At 35.6% G+C, this 27,338-nt stretch overlaps 1 protein-coding gene across 1 annotated transcript in view; it reads left to right on the forward strand.

The window, feature by feature from the left end:
• LOC133293252 (protein CHROMATIN REMODELING 5-like) overlaps positions 1–23,789 on the forward strand; it is a 43,617-nt gene extending 19,828 nt beyond the window's left edge. Inside the window, exons 14-31 of the mRNA XM_061491791.1 lie at positions 4,317–4,508; positions 4,602–4,669; positions 5,549–5,642; positions 5,742–5,866; positions 5,955–6,018; positions 6,779–6,991; positions 10,820–11,062; positions 11,134–11,244; positions 11,568–11,654; positions 11,881–12,063; positions 12,223–12,303; positions 12,479–12,715; positions 14,467–14,622; positions 14,726–14,903; positions 14,990–15,171; positions 22,047–22,400; positions 22,489–22,582; positions 22,773–23,789. Coding sequence (XP_061347775.1) covers positions 4,317–4,508; positions 4,602–4,669; positions 5,549–5,642; positions 5,742–5,866; positions 5,955–6,018; positions 6,779–6,991; positions 10,820–11,062; positions 11,134–11,244; positions 11,568–11,654; positions 11,881–12,063; positions 12,223–12,303; positions 12,479–12,715; positions 14,467–14,622; positions 14,726–14,903; positions 14,990–15,171; positions 22,047–22,400; positions 22,489–22,582; positions 22,773–23,263 — 3,153 coding nt within the window. The 3' untranslated portion in view covers positions 23,264–23,789. The remainder of the gene's footprint in view (positions 1–4,316; positions 4,509–4,601; positions 4,670–5,548; positions 5,643–5,741; positions 5,867–5,954; positions 6,019–6,778; positions 6,992–10,819; positions 11,063–11,133; positions 11,245–11,567; positions 11,655–11,880; positions 12,064–12,222; positions 12,304–12,478; positions 12,716–14,466; positions 14,623–14,725; positions 14,904–14,989; positions 15,172–22,046; positions 22,401–22,488; positions 22,583–22,772) is intronic.
• Positions 23,790–27,338: the final 3,549 nt, after the last annotated feature.

Raw genomic sequence — 27,338 nt, forward strand, 5'->3', positions numbered from 1 at the left:
AATTCAAAGATGTCTTTAGAACAAGTTGAGAATAACAGATTAAGATTGAGAAAATAATTAAAAGAATATTGCGGTAAAAGACGCCAACACCTTTATGATCCCCACCTTGTAACTTGAATTAATGTTTACATTCAATTATGCAATTGATCAAACGATTCACTATCTTTTATTTAATTGGTTAAGCCTTAATTCCTTAATGATCTTAACCTTATTAACTCTATTAGAATCCTAATCCCTTAGAAATCTCTTTTTAAGTTGAGCCTTTGAATCAGTGAATCTTTCACGTTTGCGGTTCATGTAGCCTATCCCTAGTGCATACATGAACAGTTATCTTACCTCTTGTCAGGAATTAGAATTCTAATATTCCTATTAGAAACCCTAACCCTCGCAATCCTTAAAGAGTGATCAGTTCTAGAAGAATTATAAGATGAAGAACAAGGTAAAATAAATGCATTTGAAATAATTAAATATAAAAATTAACCAAACTACAAGGGGTTCACATTAAGGGTTGTGACCCTTACCACAATAATAAAAGACTAGCTAGACATATTCATGTCTGACAATTTAATGTAAGAAAGAGAAACCATGAATAAAACAATAACCAGAAAATTTGAAGAAGAAAGCTTGAATCTTCAATCCAAACGCTTGCTTCGATCTCTGCCTTCGTATTCTTCTCCGTGCAAAAAGTTCCTTCTCTTAGGGTTTCTGACTCCCTTTTATAACGAATGACTCAATCAGCTCAAAATCTTCCAAAAGATTTAATTTTTATTTCTGTTTTTATTCAAATCTGTAATTCAGGAAACTGTCATCGCGACGCCGCGCGATTAGCGCCATATCCGCGCGATTCGCGCGGACGATTAATTGAAGATCCCTGTACTTGGCGCGATCAGCGTGACCATGCACGTTTAGCGTGAAGAGGCAGTGAGTTGGCTCTCTTTCTTCAATCTTGGCGCGACCAGCGTGAGATTCACGCTATTAGCGTGAAATGACAGTAATCATCTTGTTTCTTCCTACATAAATATAGAATCAGAGTGAAAGTGTGCTTGAAGAGAGATTATCAAGTATTCATTAAAAATACTACTTTTTATCACCGAATTACTGTCAAATCCTTGTTCTTTTTACTCTGGAATACTTATATGCCGAAGGCACATCAGGTCTATCAATAACCTCCCATGTTTTATTTTTCTCCAACGCATTCATCTCCTCTTTCATGGCTTGAGCCCAATTCCCATCTTTCAATGCTTCATGTACTGATTTTGGGATTGAAATAGAATCTAGTGTTGAAACAAAGCTTTTGTGCTTCACAGAAAGATTAGTAGAAGAAACAATGGGAGAGAGGATATTGAGTACAAGAGGGACAGGAGGAACAAGATTTCTTGGTACAAGATCTTTTCCCTTTTCTTAGGGCAATAGGTAAGTCATCAGAAGCAGAAGTAATGGGTAAGTCATTAGAGATATAAGAAGAAATAGACAAATTATGAGAGGCAATAATATTAGAATCAGAAACAGGAGATTCGGAAGAAATAGGAGATTCAGGACTTACCAGTGGTTCAGACGATTGAGGTTGCTGGTGAGACAGTATGGGTTTTTTCCTCCTCTGATATACCAATTCAGGTGTCAAAATCTTTCGTATCTCAGGTGTATTTGAAGGTTCTGACACACCAGGAGGAGACACACTAGGAAGAGGTGTAGGAGTAGACAAGACTGATGTATTTGAAGGTTTTGACACACCAGGAGCAGACACACTAGGAAGAGGTGTAGGAGTAGACAAGACTGGTCCAGACTCAAAGAAAGAAGGGGATGAGTCTTCTGAAGAACTGTTCTCTCCCTGAAGATGAAGACCCGGGAAATAAGATTCAGATTCTTGAAAGGTGACATCCATAGAAACAAATTTTTTTTGGACTTGGTGGATGATAACACTTGTATCCTTTTTTATAAGGGGTATAACCAAAGAAGACACACTTAAGAGCCCTAGGATCCAACTTACTCCGATGTTGTTTATGAACATGGACAAAGGCAACACATCCAAACACTCTTGGTGGAAGGCTCTGCAATATGGGAACAGAAGGAAAGAAGGAAGTCATGGAATGAATAGGACTGGTATTGTTAAGGACTCGTGAAGGTAAACGGTTGATCAAAAAGGTTGCAGCTAACACGGCTTCTCCCCAATAAGAACTAGGAACAGATGTCTGGAAAAGTAGTGCTCTAGCAACTTCAAGGAGGTGACGATTTTTTCTTTCAGCAACTCCGTTTTGTTGAGGGATATCAACACATGTGAGCTCATGAATCATACCTCTGTCTGAAATGAATTGTGACAGGCATTGGTTGACGTACTCAGTACTATTATCAGATCTTAGTCTTTTAATACACTTACCAAACTGAGTCTCAACCATGTGATGAAACCGAATAAATATCTCTGGTACTTCAGACTTGTCTTTCATCAAGAATATCCATGTTACCCGAGTACAATCGTCAATAAAAGAAATAAACCACCTTGCACCTGAAACACTATGCATTTTAGAAGGGCTCCAAACATCAGAATTGATAAGAGAAAAAGGTTTGCTTCTTTTAATAGTGCTAGCAGGAAATGACACTCGATGGTGTTTTGCAAATTCACAAACATCACAATGAAAGGTCTCAACCGACTGATTAAGAAACAGAGAAGGAAACATAGACTTCAATAGATTGAATGGTGGATGCCCCAGACACTTGTGATGGAGCCAAATCATAGACTCTGCAGTAGAAGGATGCCGTGTCATTAATAACTGATTTTTGCTATCATTTATAACATGTTCTGGATGGAGATGATACAACCCATCCTGCTCATTAGCAACTCCAATTATCTTCTTCGTGGTAAGATCCTAAATAACACAATGAGAAGGAAAAAATGTGATAGAACAATTCAAATCAGTTGTAAGTTTTTGAGTGCAGATAAGATTAGTAGAAAGCTGAGGAACATAAAGAACATTTTTAAGAAACAAGGAAGGTTGAATTTGAATGTTACCAATAACTGATTTATGGGATCCATCAACTACGGATATAGTATGACTACCAACAGTAGGATGATAAGAATGAAAAAACTCAGTACGACAAGTCATATGATCAGTTGCACCAGAATCCAAAATCCATGAGGTTTTAAAATCAGTGCAAGAAGCAAGAAGAGATGTAGAACGTGTGCTCTTACCAGACAAGATCAAAGAACAGTCAGATGACTTACACATATTATCAATAGCGGGTTTAAGCTGATCCAACTCCCTTTGCTGAATATTCACATATGGAGAACCATCTTCTAAATTGGCCATAGTGATAAGAGTGAAAAATAGTACCAAAGAACACACAACGAACACCCAAACGGCGTCAGATTAGAGAGAGAAAAACACAGATCCAGGTAGAGGAGCAAAAAAAAAACAACTTTTTTTTTTCTGAACAGTACCCGGTGAACAGTATACGATGAACAGTACCACGTGAACAGTGCGCGATGAATAGTACTGCGTTTTTTTTTTTTGAGCTGTTCCGGTCGTCTGATGAAAAAGAAACCTCCGTAGAATGATAGATCTAAGAAAAACAGAGTGAAACAGGGGTCCTCACGGTCCAAAAGGTCCCCGGAAATTTTTTTTCCGGTGGCGGCTTTGTGGTGGCGAGAGGCAAATAGGGTTTGGTTTTTAAAGACGATGATTTGCGGAAGCAGAACCCTCAGAATCGAGAGCTCTGATACCAACTTAAAAAGGATATTGTGATATATTATAGAATTGTAAATAATCTGTACAAAGGGTTCTTTATTTATAGAGAATAAAAGACCTAATACTTGACCTAATGGGCTTGGCCCAATACAACAAATAAATTAATAAATAAGAAAATAACTATTATTTACAACACAAAGTTCAATCATCCTATACTGATTTAGCATTGGAGAGCAAGATGTAGCTTTGATTATAAATTTTGTTGAGTATACCATGCTATAATGTTCTGCCCACCTAGCTTTGAGCACTCATTAATGTTATAAGTGTTAACCCGTGTCAAGGTCTAGTCCTCTTTGTTATGCTTGGTGATTTGTTACTGGAAAGAAAGAAATAAAACTAAGACTTTTGCATCTGATATTTCTCTGAGGTGATTTCTAGACTGAGGTGATTTCTAGAGTATCTTATTGGACCTTTGAGAAGATTAATTGGCTGCTAATTTAACAGTTTTGGACTCCAGAAATTGGATGTGGTTTTGATGGATGATCTTTTTTCACTGTTTTTGGAGATATCAACCTTACTTTTTATTGGCTTTGATTATGTAAGAATTTCTTCTTCATTTTTCCCTCTTTGTGGCAGGTATGTCAACAATACGAATTTTATGATGATAAAAAGGCTGGCAGGCCTATAAAATTCAATGCACTGCTGACTACATATGAAGTAGTTCTCAAGGATAAGGCTGTTCTCTCCAAGATCAAGTGGAACTATCTGATGGTAGATGAGGCTCATCGACTAAAAAATAGTGAGGCACAGTTGTACACAGCACTTTCAGTAAGCTACTTCTCTTAATTTTAGTAGAGCTATTGTTTATTGATATTGAGGTTGGTCTTTTTTAATTTTTATTTTTTTTCTATGATCTTTTAGGAATTTAGCACCAAGAACAAGTTGCTTATCACGGGTACTCCACTCCAGAACAGTGTTGAGGAGCTATGGTATTGAAAGCATTTTTTGATATGTTAGACTTCTCAAAAGGACGTGCATCTTTTGAGGGATTGTTAGATTTCTTATTATTGTTGAACTGCAAACATTGCTCCAATTTTGAAGTTTGTATGGGAGTTTGTGTAAAATAATTTCACATGTTTGTTGCTTGTAAGATAAGATTTTTTGTAGTATGTTTGGAATTATTAATTTCACACTATGATATCATATTATTATTTAGTATGTTTAAATTGATAATTAATGAGAGATATGGTGAAGCAAATTTACCTTTATGATCTAGAAGTATTATATGGATATAAGAAACCTTAGACTTATGACTAACGTGCTATTGGAATAAAGTTTAGAGAGAACAGTGTCACTTTTTAAATGACAATTTGGCAAAGTAAAATCAGGCAAAATCACGGCGGAAAAACATTAGTTTTACCCTACATTTTATGATGTGATTTTCTGTTGCTCTTCCTGAAAGTGCATATGAAAATGCATATAATTAACTACTTCTTGCCTGACTTACTAGAGTTTGTATTAGGTATATTTTGTGTCCAATACTCGAGCAACTAATGTTGATACCCATAAAGTCATACACCTTTAAGATGCATGTACATATTATTTCATATCTTGGTGTTTCAGCTGGTCCTTACCTATAAAGAGCATGCCTCAATCTGCATGCTCATATCTGAAGGAAAATATTTTTTCCATTAAAAAAGACGAAATCTTTGGTTGGTATTTTATTTGAATATCATTTCCAATTTAATGGTTTCTAATTAGTTTACTTGATATGTTATCATGAATGATGCTAGTACCCTTAATTTTGTTTGCTTTGTCTTTTCCTCTTGTCTATATAACAGTTTCCCTGCCTCCCCTCTTTTGTTTAGGGCTTTGCTCCACTTCCTTGATCCTGATAAGTTCAAGAGCAAGGATGACTTTGTTCAAAACTATAAGAATCTGAGTTCTTTCAACGAGAATGAGGTATAACATACCATCAATATCTTTATTTTTTAGTTCCTTAATTTTCTTGATCTTGACTATTGGCTTCAGTGTAAATTAATGTCCACATATTTATTTTAGCTTGCTAATCTTCATATGGAATTGAGGCCTCACATACTTAGAAGAGTTATCAAAGATGTGGAGAAATCATTACCCCCGAAAATTGAGCGTATTCTTAGGGTTGAAATGTCTCCTCTTCAGAAGCAGTAAGTGTAATTTTTATTTTAATAAAGATTATTTGATATTCCTACAAGTTTACTATCTAAACTCCTGCTATTGTTTGCTTTAATTTAGGTATTATAAGTGGATTCTGGAACGCAACTTTCATGATTTGAACAAAGGAGTTCGAGGGAATCAGGTCATAATCTCTATCTCCTGCTTCTGTAATAATCATTCATAATTACCTAGATGGATTCCTATTTCATCTCTTCATAATTGTTGCCGTTCGCTTAACAACTTAATCTTTTTGGATAGTTGGTTCTTGACATGGTATTATAACTTCTATGATTTAGTGATCTAGAGTTCAATCAATCCTTGCTGCCTTTTTTCTTCTAATAAAGAGTTGAATTTCAATAGTAGGTAATTGAACCAATGCATTGTCAGCTCTTGAAGTCCAAACGGATGTTGTGTGAGGGGGCTTGTTAGAAATGTGATATAAAATCATTAATTTGCTTTCATGAAAGTTTGGTCATGACTATGATATTGATTGTGAGAGAAGGAAACTCTAAATTGTTTGGGTTTCTTATTTTGTAATGCCAATACTTGGCTTTTAGTGTGTAAGTCTCCTTGCACCAGGTAAACTTTATTCTGAAAGATTGGGCTGATTGGCAGAGAGTTAGTGGGGGGTAAATATTCTATTTATTTCTCTTCAAAAAAGAATAATAATGAAATAAAGTGCATCGACAACCACCTTGGTGCATATCAAGATGCTATTATAGTTTTACTGTAAATGTGGTACTGTGTAATGGGAGGGAAGGAAGTATCATAAAATGTTATATCTGTTTATTCTTAGCTAATCTGACAAATTTGTGATAGCTTTAATGATGTATATTTCTAATTTTTCCCCTCTTAAAAGATCATCACTGAATTGAAAGTACACTTTATCTGCTATGTTTCAGGTTTCCCTTCTAAATATTGTGGTAGAATTGAAGAAGTGCTGTAACCATCCCTTCCTGTTTGAAAGTGCCGATCATGGTTTTGGTGGGGACTCTGGAAATAGTGACAGCAGTAAACTGGAAAGAATTGTCTTTAGCAGTGGCAAGCTTCTCATACTTGATAAGCTACTTGTCAGATTGCATGAAACAAAGCATCGTGTTCTGATTTTCTCTCAGGTTTGTTGTTGAAACTGGTGTGCTGGATGTGCTTATTAGATATTAGCTCATGTGGCCAACAATGTTACAGCATATTTTGACTGAATGATTTGATTTATTGTTATGCTGGTCGAGTGATTTTTCGACCCTTACATGGCTTTAGCTTTTAGGTCAAGTGATGTCTGACTTGGTAATGTAGCTTCTTTGACCAAGTGGTCCGAAGATCAAATTTTGTCCTTTTTTTTCACAATTAAGTTTTAGCTTCAGTTCAGCACATGGCTGTGATGAAACTTATTTTCATAATTCTGTGCTTCCTGATAGTCTTTTGTATGACAAGATGGGTTAGAGATTGTTTATAAAAGTCATCTTTCTTTATGTAAAGAGAGACTATGATCCTTTACTTAGGAGTTTAAGGTTTAGGTATTATAATAAGTATCTCATTGGCTAAATAAAAAGAAAGACTGAACACAAGGATTGCGAGAAAAAACTATTTCTCTTTTATGAATTTTATTTAACCAAAAATAACCAAATAACAATAAGGTTCTCCAAGCCTTAAATAGTCAAAACTCAAAACAAAACAAAATAAAAATATAATCAAATAGAATCAAAAGGAATCATGCGCAATTAAAGGAGATAACACACACTCATACATAATCAAACAAATAACAAAAAGGTAAATAACCAACAATTATTGTAAAACCCTAAATTATGGATAGCCCAAAACTGTTGATGCCCATGGCAAAGCGACGAGTCTTGCTCAGAAGCTCATTTTGAGTTGTCTATCCAAATTTGATCTCAATCCAAGTCGGTCAGCTTGGGTGCATCATCGTCCATCGCTAGGAAAAGATTTGTCTTCGATTTTGCTTCATATTCATTGATATCAACTTCTTCAGGTGGTAGTCTAGGTGACGTGACAACTCTTCTGGTACAATATCACCAAATTCCCTAATTTAAAGGAGAACTTGTGAATGCAATTCTTTGATATGCTTGGTATGTTCATATACATTTGAACTAAACTGCTTGGGAAGAAATGATGCGAGTTCTAAGGGAGTAAGTGAACAAAACCCATGGACTATCCCAAGATGACTATTTCTTGTATTTTGGTTTAGTGATCGCATTTGTGATCCGTTATAGGAAAATTCTGCCTGAGGTAACATCAAGTCTGATTTTCCCTGATGATCTCCCATTAAACTTCTACCAAAAGCTAAATTGTTATCTCCATGGAGCACGGGGTTGCTATGTTCGTTGTGCCCAAGTTCATAAATTTTCTTGCAAATTAAAGACTTCTTGAATGAAGGATCATTCCCCATGGCGTCTTTGGATAGAACTTCAGCTTTGTTAGAGATATTAGAATTTCTAGTAATTGACTTTACATTGAATCACTATAAAGGATTTCTTCCGCCTTTGGATTCTCATCGTCTTGCTCCTTATCATACTTATCATAGATAGGGAACTCGTCATGAACCGAAGCATCTATAATTTGATTATCATCATCTTGCTCTTCATCGGATTCATCATAGATAGGGACCTCATCATAAGTTGGATACTTATATATTTGTTCTTCTTTGGATTCATAATAGACAGGGACCTCATCATTGGAGCTTCAATAAGCATCATAACCTACTGATTTAGACAATCTGTAGCGAGATTTCCAATCCCTGGACACTCAAAACATCTTTTTGCTGCAACACCTATCTTTTCTGCTCCATTGTTGGTTGATCCTTCTTTGCTTGCTGGTTTAGGGTTAGAAAGAGTTTTACCCACACCAATGTTAGTTGCTGAGCCCAATAACTCCTCGCTATCAGAAAATATAGGTTGGAATTTTGAAGTACCTCATTTTCTCTTACATTGTCCCTCTACCTTCAAAGCTAGTCGACATACATCCTCATATGACCAATATTTCTGCAGGTATACAACATCTGAAATCTAAATTCGCAATCAATTGAGATATCAATTGCTCGTCCCTCTGCGATATCATAGTGCATCAGCAGATGGTCAAATTCAACAGTATAATGGTCAACTGGCAGGTCTCGCTGCTTGAAATTGTTGTACTCAATAAATGCCTCCTGCCGGTAGCGAATAAGTAAGAATTTATGATGTAACAGTCTCTTCATCTAATTCCAACTCTTGATTTTCGACTTCCCTTCTTTGATTCGTTGCTTCTTAATATGTTCCCACCAAATTGAGGCATGCTTCTTCAGTTTGACCTTTTTGTCTTCTGTCAAGTCTTTGATGTCAAAGACCTTTTCGATGGTGCGTAACTAATCGATAAACTCATCTGGATGAGTGGTGCCCTCGAATTCCGGGATCTCAATCTTCACCCCAAAATTAGCAAAAAAGGATTAATCGCCAGGTTGACTTCGTCCTTGTCGCTCATGGTTCCAGAATGAGTTTCGCTCCTTTTCTCCACATGAGATGATCTTCATCTAACTTGTCCAACTGTGTTAGGGCAAACAGTTGTTCGAGCTCCTGAATTCGTCTATCTTGTTTTGTCATTGTAGCTACAATTGTAGCGTCTCGCGTGTCGATGTGTGTTTGTTCATCGTCACCACTAAAGGTGTTACAACGTCCTCTACCACCGCTGCCTCGACCTCGTTGTCCACAACCTCGACCTTGATTGCCATTGTTCTGTTCAGCCATTTATGTTACAACACGAGCTCTAATTACCAAATAATGCCGAAGCAGTATGTCATTGGCTTAACAGAAAGAAAGACTGGACACAAGGATTGCGAGAAAAAACTATTTCTCTTTTCTGAATTTTATTTAACCAAAAATAACCAAATAACAATAGGGTTCTCCAAGCCTTAAATAGGCAAAACAAAACAAAATGAAAATAAAATCAAAAGGAATCATGCTCAATCAAAGGAGATAACGCACAATCAACGCACACCCTAAAATAATCAAAGAAATAACAAAAAGGTAAATAACTAACAATTATTGTAAAGCCCTAAAGTATGGAAAGCCCAAAACTATTGATGCCCATGGCAAAGCGACGGACGAGTCTTGCTCAAAAGCCTATTTTGAGTTGCCTATCCAAATTTTGTCTCAATCTAAGTCGGCCAGCTTGGGTGTATCATATTGTACTTCAAACTATTTAACTTCTAAGAAAAAAATTGTTGTTCTTGTAAGCAGACACATCACATATGGCAGGCTGGGCTTGCGCATATGAATTTTTAACCCCCTTTTTAATAAATAAAATAGGAATTTTTTAGTGAGTTGAAGTGTATGCTGACAGGCAAACCCTGCTAAAACAGTTAAGTACTTTTAAACTAGCAAAGGTAAAAAAAGGGGGGGCAATCATTAGATCAATGTATCTCTCCAATACCTCTGAAATTTTTTTGAAGAGAACCCTGAGAAGAATTTTGGAGCTGAACCAAAAAATTTGGGAGAAAAATAAAATCTCAAGCCTTACACTTCAGGGGCCATGAGGTCTGCAGCCATGCAAAAATAATAGATTTCACTTGCTTATTTTCCCCAAATCTAAAAAATTGGTGTACAAAAATTCAAATTATGGACTAGAAGATAATAGAAAATACCAAACAGTCTATTCCAAAGCTGGCAAGCTGTTTTGCAGTATGAGAAAAGAGGATTGCTGGTCTCTGAAGTGTGCAGTATCATTACTGATTTTATGAATTTATTATAGAAGATTCATGAAGAGGTGGCTATGAAGTTCATAAGTAACTTTTTACTAGTGATTCTCTTTTAAGTATCTTAGGCATATTTAATTTGCAAACATGAGTAATAATACACTTGTTTCTTCGGGTTTGGGGTGGGCAGATTTTACTCTACTGGTAATTACCTTTAAGATATAGTTTATGATAATACTAAGTTATCAGAGGTGTATTGTAGATGGTTAGGATGTTAGATATACTGGCAGAGTATATGTCACTTCGAGGATTTCAATTTCAAAGGCTTGATGGCAGTACAAAAGCTGAGTTGCGACAGCAGGCAATGGATCATTTCAATGCACCAGGTAGTGATGATTTTTGCTTCCTTCTGTCAACAAGAGCAGGAGGTTTGGGTATCAACCTTGCCACAGCAGACACTGTTATAATATTTGATTCGGATTGGAATCCTCAAAATGACCTACAGGTATTAAATTAAATTATTTTATTTTATTCATTTTTATTGGGTACTTACTAATACTGCTGTTTATCTCTTAGGCAATGAGTAGAGCTCATCGAATTGGGCAACAAGAAGTTGTTAACATATATAGATTTGTGACTAGCAAAAGTGTTGAGGAAGATATTTTGGAACGGGCTAAGAAGAAGATGGTATGATTAGAACCATTGGATATCAAATGGTTGCATTAATTTTTTTTCTTTGACTTTAAATTTTGTATTATGTACTTTTCTTTTACTGTGTGTTTGGGTTAGCTTATCTTGGGGCTAAAAATGTTTTAATCAAAAGCTTCTTGAGAGAACTTTTGAAAGAAAAAGCAAATTTTCCCCTAAAATCAAGCTATTCCCAATCATGCACTTATTCATGGATTTATGTCTATATTTTATAATATATATTTGCCTGCTAGATACATGAAATTGCTTGTTGACATAACTTGAGGTTAATAAATGTACTTCATTTTTCATGAGCTATATAGGTTCTCGACCACTTGGTGATTCAAAAGTTAAATGCAGAGGGTAGATTGGAGAAGAAAGAAGCCAAAAAAGGAAGTTATTTTGACAAAGTAAGGACCTATATGAAAACTGCTTTTGATGCTCACTGGTTAACGTGCTATCATTGTACTATATGAAATCTTATAGAAAATACAAGAAATTAATCTACTGAGCTGGTATTGTCTTATATTTGCATTTAATGGATTGCATTGAATCATTTTAGGGTACTCAGTCTTTGTGTTTTCTTTTGATTTATTGTTCAATTACTGTATCAAACATTTGCTTCTCACATGACAGAATGAGCTGTCAGCAATCTTGAGATTTGGAGCCGAGGAGCTTTTTAAGGAAGAAAGAAATGACGAAGAAAGCAAGAAAAGACTCTTAGGCATGGACATAGATGAAATTCTTGAAAGAGCGGAGAAGGTTGAAGAGAAGGAAAATGAGGGAGAACAAGGGCATGAGTTATTAAGTGCCTTTAAGGCAAGTTACTTGGAAAGGAATTGTTTTTTCTCTTATATATATTTCTTTTAGTGTAATTATTGTTATGATTGCTTTATTTTAAGGCTGGGGATAGGATAGATTGGGATAGGAGTGGGAAATTGCTAAGTTTTTTCTCTCTTTCAATTTTCTTTTCTGTAGGTTGCTAATTTCTGTAATGATGAAGATGATGGAAGTTTCTGGAGTCGTTGGATCAAGCCTGACGCTGTTGCTCAAGCAGAGGTTTGATCTTGTTCTGTTTATTATGATATATTTTTAGTTGTTTTTTAAATGTTGCTTGTTGAGTTTGTAAGAATTATATGTGAGAAGTGTATGAAATGTTTGTTTTTGTACAAGCTATCTGTTTAAAACATTTATCTTTTAATCTTGCCTTATCTTCTATTTTCCTGTGTTTTAGGAAGCTCTTGCTCCACGTGCTGCAAAGAATATTAAAAGCTATGCAGAGGATAATCAATCTGAAAGAAGTAGTAAAAGAAAAAAGAAGGAAAGTGAACCACCTGAGCGAGTTCAGAAACGCCGGAAAGCAGATTATTCAGCTCCTGTAACACCAATGATTGATGGAGCATCTGCCCAAGTGAGAAGTTGGTCATACGGGAATTTGTCTAAAAGAGATGCACTCCGTTTTTCTCGTTCAGTAAGATTCTATTACTGTTGGGATTTTTCAGTGTTATCTGCCTATATGAATATCTATTACTTTTGGCACGCACTAATTTTTGGAGACCTTATAAGTATTCCTTTATATGTTGTGATGTATGTTGCTGATAAGCATCATTCCCAATCAGTTACATATATTTTTGTCTTGCCAGACCAGAAAAGTAGCTAACTAGGTGCTGCAGGATTAGCTTAAACTTTACAAGTTTGTGTTGTAAGGATGAAATTGGTGGTGGGGCATAGTTGAGCCAATGAGAACTGAAATATTGTAGAGCCAAGTTCTACCAAAGCTGTTAGGGTCAAGGCTCAATTTCAAGCTTAAGCTCAGATCAGCGAAGCTAGTGTGCTTACCACAGATTGAGGTGGCACTGAACTTCAAATCTGTTTCAGAGTATGTTTGGTTACTTTGAAATTATAGGGTTAGATAAGGAAAGAGGAAAAGATGATAGACTCAAATAATATGATTTAAGATTGATGTTTTAGTGTAATATAAAATATAAAGCTTCTACACGTATTTATACTGATAGAATTATAACATTAGGGTTACGGAAGGAAAAAGAGAAAAATGGCTGACAATATTATTTTTATTATATTGTTGAGAATATGATGTGAAGCAATACCCTAAATTAGTACTCCTGTTTATATTAGGAATTAGGTGAAGTACTACTGTTGCTAGTACAAGCCCAAGCCCACTAACAATAAGATTATAGCCTAATAACCCTAATATCTTAACACTTACCCTAAAATTAAAGGTAAGCTTTAGCTTTTTACAATTAGCAAACTCGCAAACATAAGACAAATAATGCAAACTCATTTCAGCCCAAGAACTTAAGCAACTAGTACCCTCCCCCAACCCCAAATAACAAGACCTTGGCATTGTCCTTGGTGGACAGTTCCTAGGAGTCTTCAACCTTCTTTTAGCTTCTCCTCAGGACAAATCTGAAATAAATACAAAGTTTTTGAAGTACTTGGCCTTTCTCCTCGGTGGCACCCTTGACCTCCAAGTTGGTCTTCAAACACTAGATCAGTTTTATACTGCTCAGTAATGCGGAAAAAAACCTTATTCTGGTGTCCAAAATCTTCAAATTACAACCCCATTAACAGAAGAACAGAGATTACTAAACTGGAACAGACTTCACCCCAAGCAACTCTCCCTAGGAGAAACAAACCATAACACGGACATTCCTTCAATGTAGAACTCAAAGTTGTAGCAACCTTAAGATAAATAAACAGCATCACCCAGCTAACCCAGAATTCGAGTCTCCCCCTTATCAAATTTGCAGCCATCACAGTAATAGAGTCTGAAACCTGGTAAAAAAAATCGGATATCAGTCCTGAAATAGGGATCGCTTCGAAAAGTTGCTCGGGATCAAGGATTGTTATAACAAACTCGTTAAGTTGCATATAATAATGTATGTGTACACATGCTCACAAGGTTTACTATGAATCAAATTCGTTCAAATGTTTTTTATGCATGTCTCCACCCATGCCCCTCCTTTTTGGTGAGTTGATTTTTGTGCCTGCCTGTGGGTCAAAGAAAATGGTTTTTAGATGGGTTTCATTAGCTACTTCCTTAAGTTAATGTACATCCTTTTTTTTCTTGCTAATGATGTCTTATCTTCTGAATTTGTGCTTGCTATGTGCATGTGTGGGTGTTTATGTTACATGCTTCATATTTGTTATTTTCTGTAGCTGTATGTATGTTGTATGCTCATCCCCAACCTAAATCACCAGGTAATGAAATTTGGGAATGAGAGCCAAATCAACTTAATTGCTGCTGAGGTTGGTGGTGCAGTAGGAGCGGCTCCACCTGATGCACAAATTGAACTCTTCAATGCTCTAATTGATGGCTGTACAGAAGCAGTGGATCTTGGAAGTTTGGATCCCAAGGTTTGTATGAAATTAAATTCTTTCTCTCAAAGCAAGCCTGGAATTGGTTATTTGTATATTCATTATTTGCTTAGATGCTCATTACATGTTATATTGCATCCAGGGGCCTTTGTTGGATTTCTTTGGTGTCCCAGTTAAGGCAAATGACTTGCTTACCCGTGTTCAAGAACTTCAACTCCTAGCAAAGCGCATTAGTCGGTATGAAGATCCCATTGCACAATTCCGTGTCTTAACATATCTCAAACCTTCAAACTGGTCAAAAGGTTGTGGGTGGAATCAAAGTATGTGCTACTCTATGTAGTTTGTATATTTAGTCAGTGGAGTTGGTTAATTGTTGCTTTTGCTGATTCTATTTACTTGTTAATAGTTGATGACTCAAGATTGCTTCTTGGAGTATATTATCATGGATTTGGTAATTGGGAAAAGATAAGATTGGATGAAAGGCTTGGCCTTACGAAGAAAATTGCACCAGCAGAACTTCAACACCATGAAACTTTTTTGCCACGAGCTCCAAATTTGAGAGACCGTGCTAATGTCCTGTTGGAGCAAGTATGCTATCACTTCAATCATATTCTTTTTTTTCTTCTGCATGTGCTACTTACATATCAGCAACAGGCATCTTTAATTCGAGCCCGCCTCTCTTAGTTGCTTTCAATTGAAAGAAATATTTGGATATATTTGAATTGTATAATAGCTGTACAAGAGTTCTCTATTTAAAGAGACTTAAAGGCTTAATGGGCTAAGCCCAAATACACTTATAGAAATATTTACAACACTCCCCCTCAAGTTGAGGAATGGATATTTATCATTCCCAGCTTGCTAGTAAGCTCTTGAAACCTATCATTAGGAAGACTCTTAGTCAAGACATCAGCCAATTGATGACCAAAAGGAATATATGGAGTAGTGATCAGTCCACTATCTAGTTTCTCTTTGTTGAAGTGGCGATCAATCTCAATATGTTTGGTTCGTTCGTGTTGGACTGGATTGTGGGCTATACATATAGCTGACTTGTTATCACATAGTAACTTCATAGATCCTTCATATCTCACCTTGAGATCATCGAGAATAATTTTCAGCCACAATAACTCATAGATACCTTGAGCCATGGCCCAAAATTCTGCTTCTGCACTAGATCTAGCAACCATATTTTGCTTTTTACTTCTTCATGTTATTAGATTTCCACAGAGAAACATACAATGGCCCGAAGTATACCGTCGGTTAGTCACAAATCTAGCATAATCAGCGTCTGTATAAACTTCTTAGGTTTCTTCCTCTCTATAACAATAGTCCTTTGCCTGGTGTGCCTTTCAGGTATTGGAGAATCTTGTCCACACTCGCAGGTGTTTCTCCCTCGGTTCATGCATGAATTGACTAACAATACTAACTGCATAAGCTAGATCAGGTCTAGTATGAGCTAGATATATCAATCTTCCCACTATTCGTTGATACTGTCCTTTGTCAATTGGAGGGCTCTCATTTTCACTTCCTAGTCTGTGATTCTGCTCAATCGGAGTACTGGAAGGTTTACACCCGAGTTTTCCTCCTCCTTTAAGGAGGTCAAGAACATATTTTCGTTGACAAATAAAAATGCCTTATTTTGAATGAGCAACTTCTATTCCAAGAAAATATCTCAGATTTTCAAGATCTTTAACTTCAAATTCATTAGTCAGTCTTTTTCCTAGAGCACATTTCTCACATATATCATCCCCTGTTATAATCATATCATCAACATAAACTAGAAGGATAATGGTCTTACCTTCCTGAGAATGTTTAAATATGATCTACTTGACTTTGCTTGTATCCCAATGAAAGCATAACTTTGGTAAATCTTCCAAACCAAGCACGCGGGAATTGTTTCTAGCCATACAACGTCTTCTTCAATCTGCAAATTTTATTTTATCCATTTGTAGAGTTAAATCCTAGTAGGATCTCCATGTAAGTCTCTTTTTCTAATTTTCCATTGAGGAAGACATTTTTCACATCAAATTGTTTCAAATCCCAATTAAAATGAGTAGCAATAGACAATAAAACTCTTACAGTGTTCATTTTTTGGCCACTGGAGCAAATATCTCTTCGTAATCAATAACATAAGTCTGTGTGTACACCTTGGCTACCAATCGAGCTTAATACCTCTCAAGAGTTCCATCAGAATTATACTTCGGAGTATACACCTATCTGCACCCTACTACCTTTTTTCCATTTGGCCTGTCAACAAATTCCCATGTTTTATTGTAACACCCCAAATTTCTAACAATTTTAACAATAAAATATTCCTATAATAGAGAAATTTTCAATAAAATAAGAATATTTAATTATTTATTAAGATCTTATATCTATTGCGGAAGCTAATCTAAAACTAATTTGGGGAAATGTTACCGCCGTACCTGTACAAGGACAAGTGCAAGGCTCTTTATTACATTCATAAATATTACAATAAAATCAGAGATATGTCTTATACATAAAATTTAGGATTAGCAAAAATCTGTGAGTAGTTATCCTCACTGCTCACTGCTGGCCCCATCCTTTAGAACCTGTTTCACTTAAAGTCTGCTCCCCCAGAAGGATCATTGCAGTCAAACAAACACAAAAGTCAGCAAAGCTGGTAATCCAAATCCGATATATAAAAATAAATAAATAAATAAATAAAACTCATAATAATCAAATCAAGTAATATAACTCAAAAATTCAAATCAAGTATCAACTCGTTATTAATTATATTAATCTTTATTTAGTCCATTTAGTGGGAAGAGAATCATGGCAGACCCGGGAAACCCTGTTGCCAGCCACGTATAATCAAAATATCAAATCCTAGTGTGCACACCTCTTCCCAAAGTTGCTACTAGTATCAGATACCACTTTGGGAAGAACGGAAACATCATTGCCACATCAAATAAATATCAAAGGCATAAAGCCCAAAAAGTTATGTTCATCACTTTGGGATGTATCATCCCAAAGCTATCATCCCACTATTAATTATTCACTATCACACATAATTCCAATTCAATCATAAATATCATAATTGGAAAATATCATGACATCAATTTAATCAAGAATATCATTTCAATTGTCCAAAATATCAAAATCTCCAATCATCATAACAATTATTCAATTATTTTAGGGTATAAAAATCATAATTTCCACAATCATTAAATAAGATTTATATCGCACACATATTGCACATAATCAATTTTCCATCATTTTATCAAAGGCAAAATCTGTTATCAAAGCATTAAGATTATTCTCAAAATAATTAATTCTATTATCTTTTAGGAGTTAAAACCCAATAAAATTGCATACACAACAAATCTACAACCACCTAGGGATTAGGATTACCTGGTCTCCGTGTTTGCTACCTTCTAGAATTTGGGGAAGAGAAGCGGTTGTGACCAAATTAAAATAAATAAATAAAATTTTGAGGTAAGAAGAGAGTAGCAAAGGAGAAGAGGAGAAATACTGAGGATTGAAAGTGAATTGGTTTGGTTAGGCTAGGCCTCTATTTATAATTGAAGTTTTGGGCTCGGATATGGATTTCGTGCAATTATTCTTATTCTTCATTGATGTATCTGGCTCAGATATTGGCTTCATACACTTTTTCCTTTTTATTCTTAATTTCTTATGACTCAGAATATTGCTGACTCATCATATCTAATCAAATAAATATTGCTAAGTCATCCTAATTCAATTACATTACTAATCAATCAATCAAACATTAATGGACAAATGATCAATCAATTAATAATTCAAACAATCACAATTTATCACATATTATTATTATTACTACTAATTTATAATTTATTACTATTATTAATTTATTAATATTATTTTCCTGGGATATTACAATTATTCTTCTCCAACGCATTCATCTCGTCATGCATGGCTTGAACCCAATGATCATCTTTTAATGCTTCATGTATTGATTTCGGGATTGAAATGGAGTCAAGTCCTTCAATAAAACTTATATGCTGCATAAAGAGATTCTTAGAGGAGACAAAATGAGAAATAGGGTGTTGTTGGGTACAAGGATTTTTTCCATTCCTTATAGCAATGAGTAAGTCATCAGAATTAATATCAGGCTCAGGAATAAAAGAAGTAGTGCGTTCAGTACTTACTAGCGGTTCAGGCGATTACAGTTCTTGGTGGAGCAGTGTGGGTTGTTTTTTCCTTTGACATATTAGTTCGGGTGTCCCAGCTTTGAGTACTCTCTGTCGATCAATAGGAGGCATGTTAGATGAGGAATCAGATGGATTTTCAGTCTCAGCAACAAAGTCTTCCTTCTCAACTTGGGTAAGAGATGTTGGTAACAGAAAGGGAGACTCGGACTCAAAGAAAATTGATGAAGCTTCTATACCATTCTCCCCCTGTAGCTGAGGGTTTTGAAAGTAGGACTCAGACTCATGAAAGCTAACATCCATAGAGATAAAGAATTTACGACTTGAAAGGTGGTAACATTTGTATCCTTTCTTGTTGGGAGCATAACTAAGGAAGACACACTTAAGAGCTCTAGGCTCTAATTTACTCCAATTTTGTTTATGGACATGGACGAAGGCAACATAGCCAAAGACACGAGACTGGAGACTCTGCATAATTGGAACATAAGGGAAAAAAGAGGTCATGAGATCAACAAGACTTACATGGCCAAGAACTCTAGAAGGTAAGCGGTTGATCAAATAGGCTGCAGTTAATACACTTCTCCCCAGTTAGAGTTAGGTACAGATGTCTGAAACAACAATGCTCTGGTAACTTCAAGCAAATGGTGATATTTTTCTTTCAGCAACCCCATTTTGTTGAGGGGTATCCACACTTGTGAGTTCATGAACCATTCCTTTGTCTTTAATAAATTGGGATGATTAACATATTCTGTACCATTATTTGACCTCAAACGTTTGATACTTCTACCAAACTGGGCTTCAATCATATAATAAAATTGGATAAACAACTGTGTTACTTCTGCCTTATCTTTTATCAAGAAGATCCATGTTATTCGAATATAATCATCAACAAAAGAGAGAAACCACATAGCACCAGAAACATTAGGGACCTTTGAAGGCCCCCCAAACATTAGAATGAATAATGGTAAAAAGTGCAACACTTTTTATTTCAGTAGAAGGAAAGGATACACGATGATGTTTTGCAAACTGACAATCATCATAATTAAAAGACTCAACAGACTGCGACCCAAATAAAGACGGAAACATAGACTTAAGTAAACTAAAAGGAGGATGACCCAAGCGCTTGTGATGAAGCCAAATAAGAGAATCTGAAGTAGACTGACGAGTTATCAAAGTCTGATCCCTGATACCTTCTGTAGCAAAGTCTGGAACCAGATAATACAACCCACCCTACTTCTTAGCAACTCCATTCGTCTTCCCCGTGGTGAGATCTTGAAAAACACAATGAGTAGGGGAAAAGGTTACAGGAGCTGGAGTAGTGGCTTTAGATGCGAGCATGATATATCCTTCGGACAACTTGGTATACATTATGACAGCCCTGTGTGAAATACTTCAGAAAGAGAAGGTAATTTTTCCTTACCAAAAATTTGAACCCGAATAGGGGTCATATTCTGAGTTGAGGTCACAAAGAAAGTCAAAAATCCGATTTCTTTCAATCGAGGTGGCCAGAGTGGTTGCATCCTTGCTACACTCTATCTTCAAACTCTTGTACTGATCAAGCTCAGTCCACAATGCATTCATAATGCCATAATACTCTGTTACAGAGAAAGAGCCCTGCTTGGTAGAAAAAATCCTATTCCGCAGATCATTACAGGTGGAGCATCTTGTTTCATTGAATAGGGCTTCCTAAGAACATCCCAGATCTCAAGAGCAGTAGGTAAGAATATGCAATGTTGACTAACTTCAGGATTCATAGAGTTCCATAGCCATGTCATAATAAGAGAATCTTCAACATTTCCAATCAGCAAATTTTGGATCTGTTTTGGCATGAACAGGTCCTTCAAGATGAGTAATTTTACGACGTCCTTTGAGGATGGTACGAACAAGCTAGGACCATTGTAAATAAATTTTTCCAGTAAGACGATAATTCTGATGAAGAGCAGGAAGATCATTTGGAGAAAGAATAGCCATCGGGCTTGTATCAAATGGTTGACTGGTTGGAGTGTTTTCAACATCCGACATATATCTGGCTAAAAAACAAAAAGATCAAAACAGTGAAAAAACTCCGCTGGAACAGTACCAAAACACTAAGTGAAGACCGTGACCAAGTCGAAATGAAAAAATAATCACAGATCCAGTAGCACTCATGTCTGTGGCTGGCCGGAGTCCAAAAAGTTACAGGAACAGTGCTGAACGGTGCTGAATAGGTGCACTTCACTGTATTTGGGACTGTTTGGGTCGTTGATTAATCGGAAAAAATGCGTAGAAGGATAGATCAGAGAAATAAAAATCCATCAAGGTTCTTTTCGGTCCAAAAGGTCTCCGAAAAATTTTCCAGCGGCGGCTGGTGGCAGTGAGAAGCAAACAGAAAAAAGGTTTCCACTCTAACGACGGCAATTGTGAAAGCAGAGCCCTCAGAATCAAGAGCTTTAATACCAAATTGAAAGAAATATTTGTATATATTTGAATTGTATAATAGCTGTATAAAAGTTGTTTATTTAAAGAGACTTAAAAGACCTAATGAGCTAAGTCCAAATACACTTCTAGAGTATTCTAGCTAATACAAATACTAAATAAATAATTCTAATATTTACAACACTTTCTTTCCTATTAGACTTCGTATTTACTTTTTATGATTTATTTTGGTACTTGACAATTCCCGCGTCTATACGGTTATATACATTTGTCACTTTCTTGATTTGTGAACATTGTTAAGTTTCACTCTTAAAAGGATTTTGTCACATTTTGTGTACACGATTGATGATTCAAAGCAGCTCCATTTTTTTATCTTTGATCGTGATGTTATCTTCTTTGGGGGAAAGGCTTCTATTACATAAGAATATCTCTTGCATTGTCATTTTTCTGCAACATGGTTTTGCTTGACCAGCTAATCAGAGTATTGACAGTGACTCGAGGTTTTATCATTTTTTTTTGGTTTTATATTTCTACCATGAAAGCTGTTGTTTTTAGACTCTAATTTTATGCGATTCCTGAAATCAAAGATACTAGAATGTGTAATTTGGGTTAAAGATTTGAAGTAACTCCTAACAACCATCATACCGGTGTCTCTTTCTTGCATGAGCTTTCAAAGATCTTCTTCCCCATTTCCCTGGTTTATTGCATCTCCAAATGGAGGCCTACTCTCTCTCTCTTTCTATATATATATATATATATATATATATATATATATATATTGTTGATTGGTAATTATACTTTGTTTCAATCAATTGTTATTACTTGTCACTTAGGTTGGTGTCTTCATTTTTCTTATTGGCCATGGATAGCTAGAGCTAATGCCTTGAGTAAATCATTTAGGAACTTGCTGCTCATGGTGTGAAAAATGCCTATAGCAAAGTTGGAAGGAAGCCTTCCAAGAAAGAGAGAGAACATCTTGTGAACGTCTCATTGTCACGTGGGCAGGAGAAAAAGATAAAATTGGGTTCTTCTAAAGTTAATGTCCAAATGAGAAAGGACAGGCTTCAGAAACCTCTAAAAGTTGAACCTATTCCAAAAGAGGAGGGTGAAATGTCTGACGATGAGGAAGTTTATGAGCAGTTCAAGGAAGTAAAATGGATGGAATGGTGTCAAGATGTGATGGTTGAAGAAATGAAAACCTTGAAACGTCTTCACAGGTTGCAGACAACCAGCGCCAATCTTCCGAAGGAAAAGGTACACCTGTAGTCGAGGCTCCTATCCATTTATTATGTCTTTTTCCTTTGCTAAACACTATTTACTTGTTTTTCCTCCTATACTTTAGGTGCTTTCAAAAATCCGCAACTACTTGCAGCTTCTTGGGCGAAGGATAGATCAAATTGTGTTAGAACATGAAGAGGAACCCTATAAGCAGAATAGTATGTGCTTAATCCCATTCTGCATATTTTCTGTTTGAGTAAACTCATTTTCTTGGAAAATAGTCTGCTTTGTGCATGTCTGGGTCCTTTTATTTTTTTGTCACTCTTGGTTTTCTATTTACTAGAGGACTGGTTTTGTCTGTGTATTTAGGATTTGAATAGTTGATTTTTTTTTCTTGTTAATTTTCAGGAATGACTATGCGATTGTGGAAGTATGTTTCCACCTTTTCCCATCTTTCAGGGGAGAGGCTTCATCAAATTTATTCAAAACTTAAACTGGAGCAAAATGCAGCAGGGGTTGGCCCCCCTCTTGCCAATGGGTCAGTATCTGGTCCATTTAGCAGGAATGGAAATCCTAACCATTCTTATCCATTCCCTCGACATATGGAGAGGCAAAGAGGATACAAGAATTTGACTACCCACCAAATGCCGGAATCAAGTAATAATACAGGCATGTCTGAGGCATGGAAACGAAGAAGAAGAGCTGAAAATGATGATTATTTCCAGGGTCAGCCACCACCTCAAAGAACCATGGGTAATGGAATTCAGAGTATGGATCCTAACTCGCTGGGGATCCTTGGGGCTGGACCATCTGATAGACGTTTTGTTAGTGAGAAACCTTTCAAGACTCGAGCTGGTGGGTTTCCTTCAAGACAAGGATTCTCTTCAGGAATTGAGTAGTCAGTTATGTGGGTTCAGAATGGCTGATTCCTGGAGTGTTGGCTGTTGGCTTTCACTCTGCAATTACTCAGCTTCAGCTATTGTATATTCTCTGGAATTTTTTTTCCACCCATGGGAATAAGATATTGCTGTTCCCATTTTGGTCTATTGTGGCGATCTGAGAAATATCCCTAGAAATGGTATTTGCATCCTTGAACAAGGTGGCTGAAGCCGATGATGATCCGGAATGTGCAAGATGAATGTAGTCTTGCCCATTTGTTCCTTTTTCCTTTTTGATTTTTACCCTAACTTGAAGATGAGCCAAGCAAAGCGTTACATATATAGTGAAAATCTTGCAAAGAAACACATTTTACTTGCTATAGAGATACTTAGGAAACTGTACATTATCAGTTTTGTCATTTCATTGGACTTAATTTTCGCCCCATGCAAATTATGTTAGCTGATGCACACAGGAATGTATTTGTTTTGTAAATTTGGCTATAATCCCTCAAAATTTTGCGTAGCTTGTTCAAGCAAATTCTATTAGTGAAGGAAAATCAATTATTGGCTTCTTGCTCAAAGTTTGTTTCCAGCATGATTTACTCATTTACGGTAATGCACTGGATGTGTGTATCCCGGATGAATAATTGCAACATTGGTCCAACATCTTTAATATTTTTGGATATCTAAATAATTGCTCTCTTATATATATATATATATATATATGGGGTAGGATATTTTTATACCGGTGTAAGAGTTAGAAGTTTTACACTCAATCATGACCATTGATCCACTTGTATCCAATGGTTCACATTATTAAAAATTTTGAACCCTTAGATATAAGTGAGATCAAAGGACAAGATTGAGAGTGTAACTTACACTGGTGTAAAATGATCATGACCCTATATATATATATATATATATATATATATATATATATATATATATATATATATTATTCTGTCACTGTAAATCAGATTCGTTTCGTTCCTCGGATTTTGTTTTATACTATTGATACAACCATTAATAATGAAATTAAAAGTGATTCTGATATTTCAGCTTTTGTCTTGTGTTTGGGGTGGTTTATGACGTAGTAACTAACTAGGGAATTTTGGGTTTCTGTTGAGAAAGTTATGCACTTAACATTAGTGGATTGAATACATGCAAGTGTTGTATAACTTTACATTTCACGAGGTTGTTTTCCTAACCTGAACTCGGATGCTTGCATCTGAATCCAATCTTGAGGATATCGTCCCATTCCTACAGAATTGCAGCAAAAATGGTTCAGCTTCTATATGCGAAGAGGTATTGGAACTATGGGGGCATTTATTAATTTATTCTGCCCTCTCATATATAATTATCCTCCCATTTCCATTTCACTTAGGCTGAAAATGGAAGTGTTGGTTTTATCTGATCAGTTGGAATTTTTTTTTTTTTTTTTCTGAATTCATTATCATTTACTAATGTGGCTTGGGCATAAATAGTAGTTGAGGGAGTCGGTTGTGATTTAATTAGAAAGTCAGATTTGGTATAATTAAATATCATTTGCTAGAAATTTCCGTTCCAAGATGTTGGTCATGATTCCCTTATGTTGGTCAATAAGATGAGAGGGTAATGTTATAGAACACAAAAACCATAAAATCAAAATAATTAGACCTACATAAATAATGTGTTTGAAACCCTAAGGCAGCTCAATTGTCAACTGAGCTCTCAAGAATTTGTTTGGGTTAGGGATTTAAACTCTGCTTCAAATAGATTCTTGAAAAATCTTTGGGGGTTAAATGACGTGCTTCTTTCCTCAAATAGGAGATTAGTCTCATCTTTCTTTTAGTGGTGAAACTTAATGCATCCGTTGTTTTAATGGGATAGTCTCTGGGGTTGTATTCCGAGGACAAGGTGATTGGAGGAGGTTGAATGATGATACCTCTAAATAATAATAATAATAATAATAATAATAATAATGTGTTTGAATGTGTAAGAAAATAACGTGTCATGATTCTCTTGGTTTATTCAATGAGATGAGAGGGTCATGTTATAAACCACTTCCAATTAAATCCTAATTAGGGATGACAGTAATGATGGCAATTGTTGTACGTAATTTTACTCTTACTTATTTGCAAAGGGGTTTTTTCCGAATTCAAACATGTGATTTTTCAGTCACAAAATACAGGCATGAAAAGGTCATGTTATAAAAGAAAAAAAGACAAAACAAAATAATTAGACCCTATTATTGTTGTCAAAAACTAGTGTAAAAATGCAAGTAAACACAGCTTTTAGTGAAAACGGATAAAAACAATAGTGTAAAAATGGTTGAAACGCAAGTTTTTACTTTTTTACTTAAACTCAATATTTTTCTATTTTTTATTTTAAAAGAAAACCCTATTTATCATTTTCCCCATATCAAAATATGCAACAACTTCGATTATCTTCTTTTAACTATCTAACTCAAATCAAACTCTGAAGTAATCTCGCATCCATATCGTAGCTCTTGGTGCCACCTGTCTCCTTCCCCCTACGACGTTAGTGATGGGCCACCAAATCCCTCTAATCTGCAACAACAATAATGGTAAGTGTGTCTCTGATATTTTGCTCATTTTTTTGTTTTGGAATTCGGTTGTAGTTGTTAAATTTTTTGTTTTTTGTTTTTGGACTTATGTTTTATATAGTCATATGTTTTATAAGTATTTTAAAAAATACGAAATTGTTCATTGAATTTTGAGTAATGATTTATGTGAATTTTGTTTTTCACACACACACTGTAACATCCCGGGGGCTGACGAGGGCGGGGAGTGATCGCCGGTGCGAAAGAGCATGAATAAGGAGCGGCTCCTGGCAGGCTTCCAGCAACGGGGGTACATGAATGAATCAAATCAACACCCGAAAGAGAGGGATTCCAGAGACTGTGCTGGTATGGGATGGTACAGTTGGGAATAGCTTACAAGAATTAATTGGTACTACTTATACTAACAAGATGCATCTACTTTTCAGTAGCCCGGAATGGAAGAACTCCATAGTTAAACGTGCTTGACTTGGGGCAATTCTGGGATAGGTGACCTCCTGGGAAGTTTTCCCGGGAAGTGTCCTAGAGAGGACAAAACACGTTGAAAAGTCTCATGTTAGTCTGTGGGGATAATCGTTGATCCTTGCAAGTTGCCAGGCGTTACACACACACACATGCGTGTGTGTGTGTGTGTGTATATATATATATATATAATTTTGTATCTTTGCCTAAGTAGTAGATATATAATTTTGTATCTTTGCCTAAGTAGTAGAAATTTTACGTTTCATGTTGTTTCTACTATTTACATTTCTAGTACCCCTTCTTCCGTTTCTATGTAGAAACTCAATTTTTTGGGCCCTACATAAATAATGTGTTTAATCATTATTCAATCAATATCAATGAAATATGCAATTTCCCTTGAAATAGTCTATCACTTTCCTATCCTCTGTGCTCCATTGCAATGCAATAAAATCAATGAGTTCTTTTACTCGTTTGACTTGCTACGTAATCAGGAAATGAATATATAAATTGGATCTGGATGATCGGTAATTTACATATTTTTGCCATATTTTCTGTTAGTTTCAATTGAAATTCAAGAATTGATGATTGTAACTAACGGTATCATACCTTCCCGGTTAGTGTTAGAAGATGAAAAATTGTCACGCTAAGTGCGAGAAAATTTAAACACTTCTAGATGATCATATGTAAATCATCTTGTGTCAAATTAAATATTCAAGTGGCTTAAAAATAAAGATATTTATATACTAGATGGTTTCTAAGAGTGTATATATATATATATATATATAGACATGATATTCTTATACCAGTGTAAGAATTAGAAGTCTTACACCAAATCTGAATCATTGATTTACTTGAATCTAATGGTTCAAATATCTAATAAATTAGAACCATTAGATAGAAATAAGATCAACGATCAAGATTAAGAGTGTAACTTAAACTGGTGTAAAATGATTGTGACCCATATATATATATATATATATATAGAGTAAGGATATTCTAACTACCAAAAATTCTTATTACTAACTTACTACCCATCACACCACCATTGGATCAATCAGAGAGAATGTTAAAAAA

Source organism: Gastrolobium bilobum, unplaced genomic scaffold (genome assembly GCF_033153095.1).
Source record: "Gastrolobium bilobum isolate Gb01-03AN ecotype WA unplaced genomic scaffold, APGP_CSIRO_Gbil_v1 utg35691, whole genome shotgun sequence".
NCBI classification, from domain to species: domain Eukaryota; kingdom Viridiplantae; phylum Streptophyta; class Magnoliopsida; order Fabales; family Fabaceae; genus Gastrolobium; species Gastrolobium bilobum.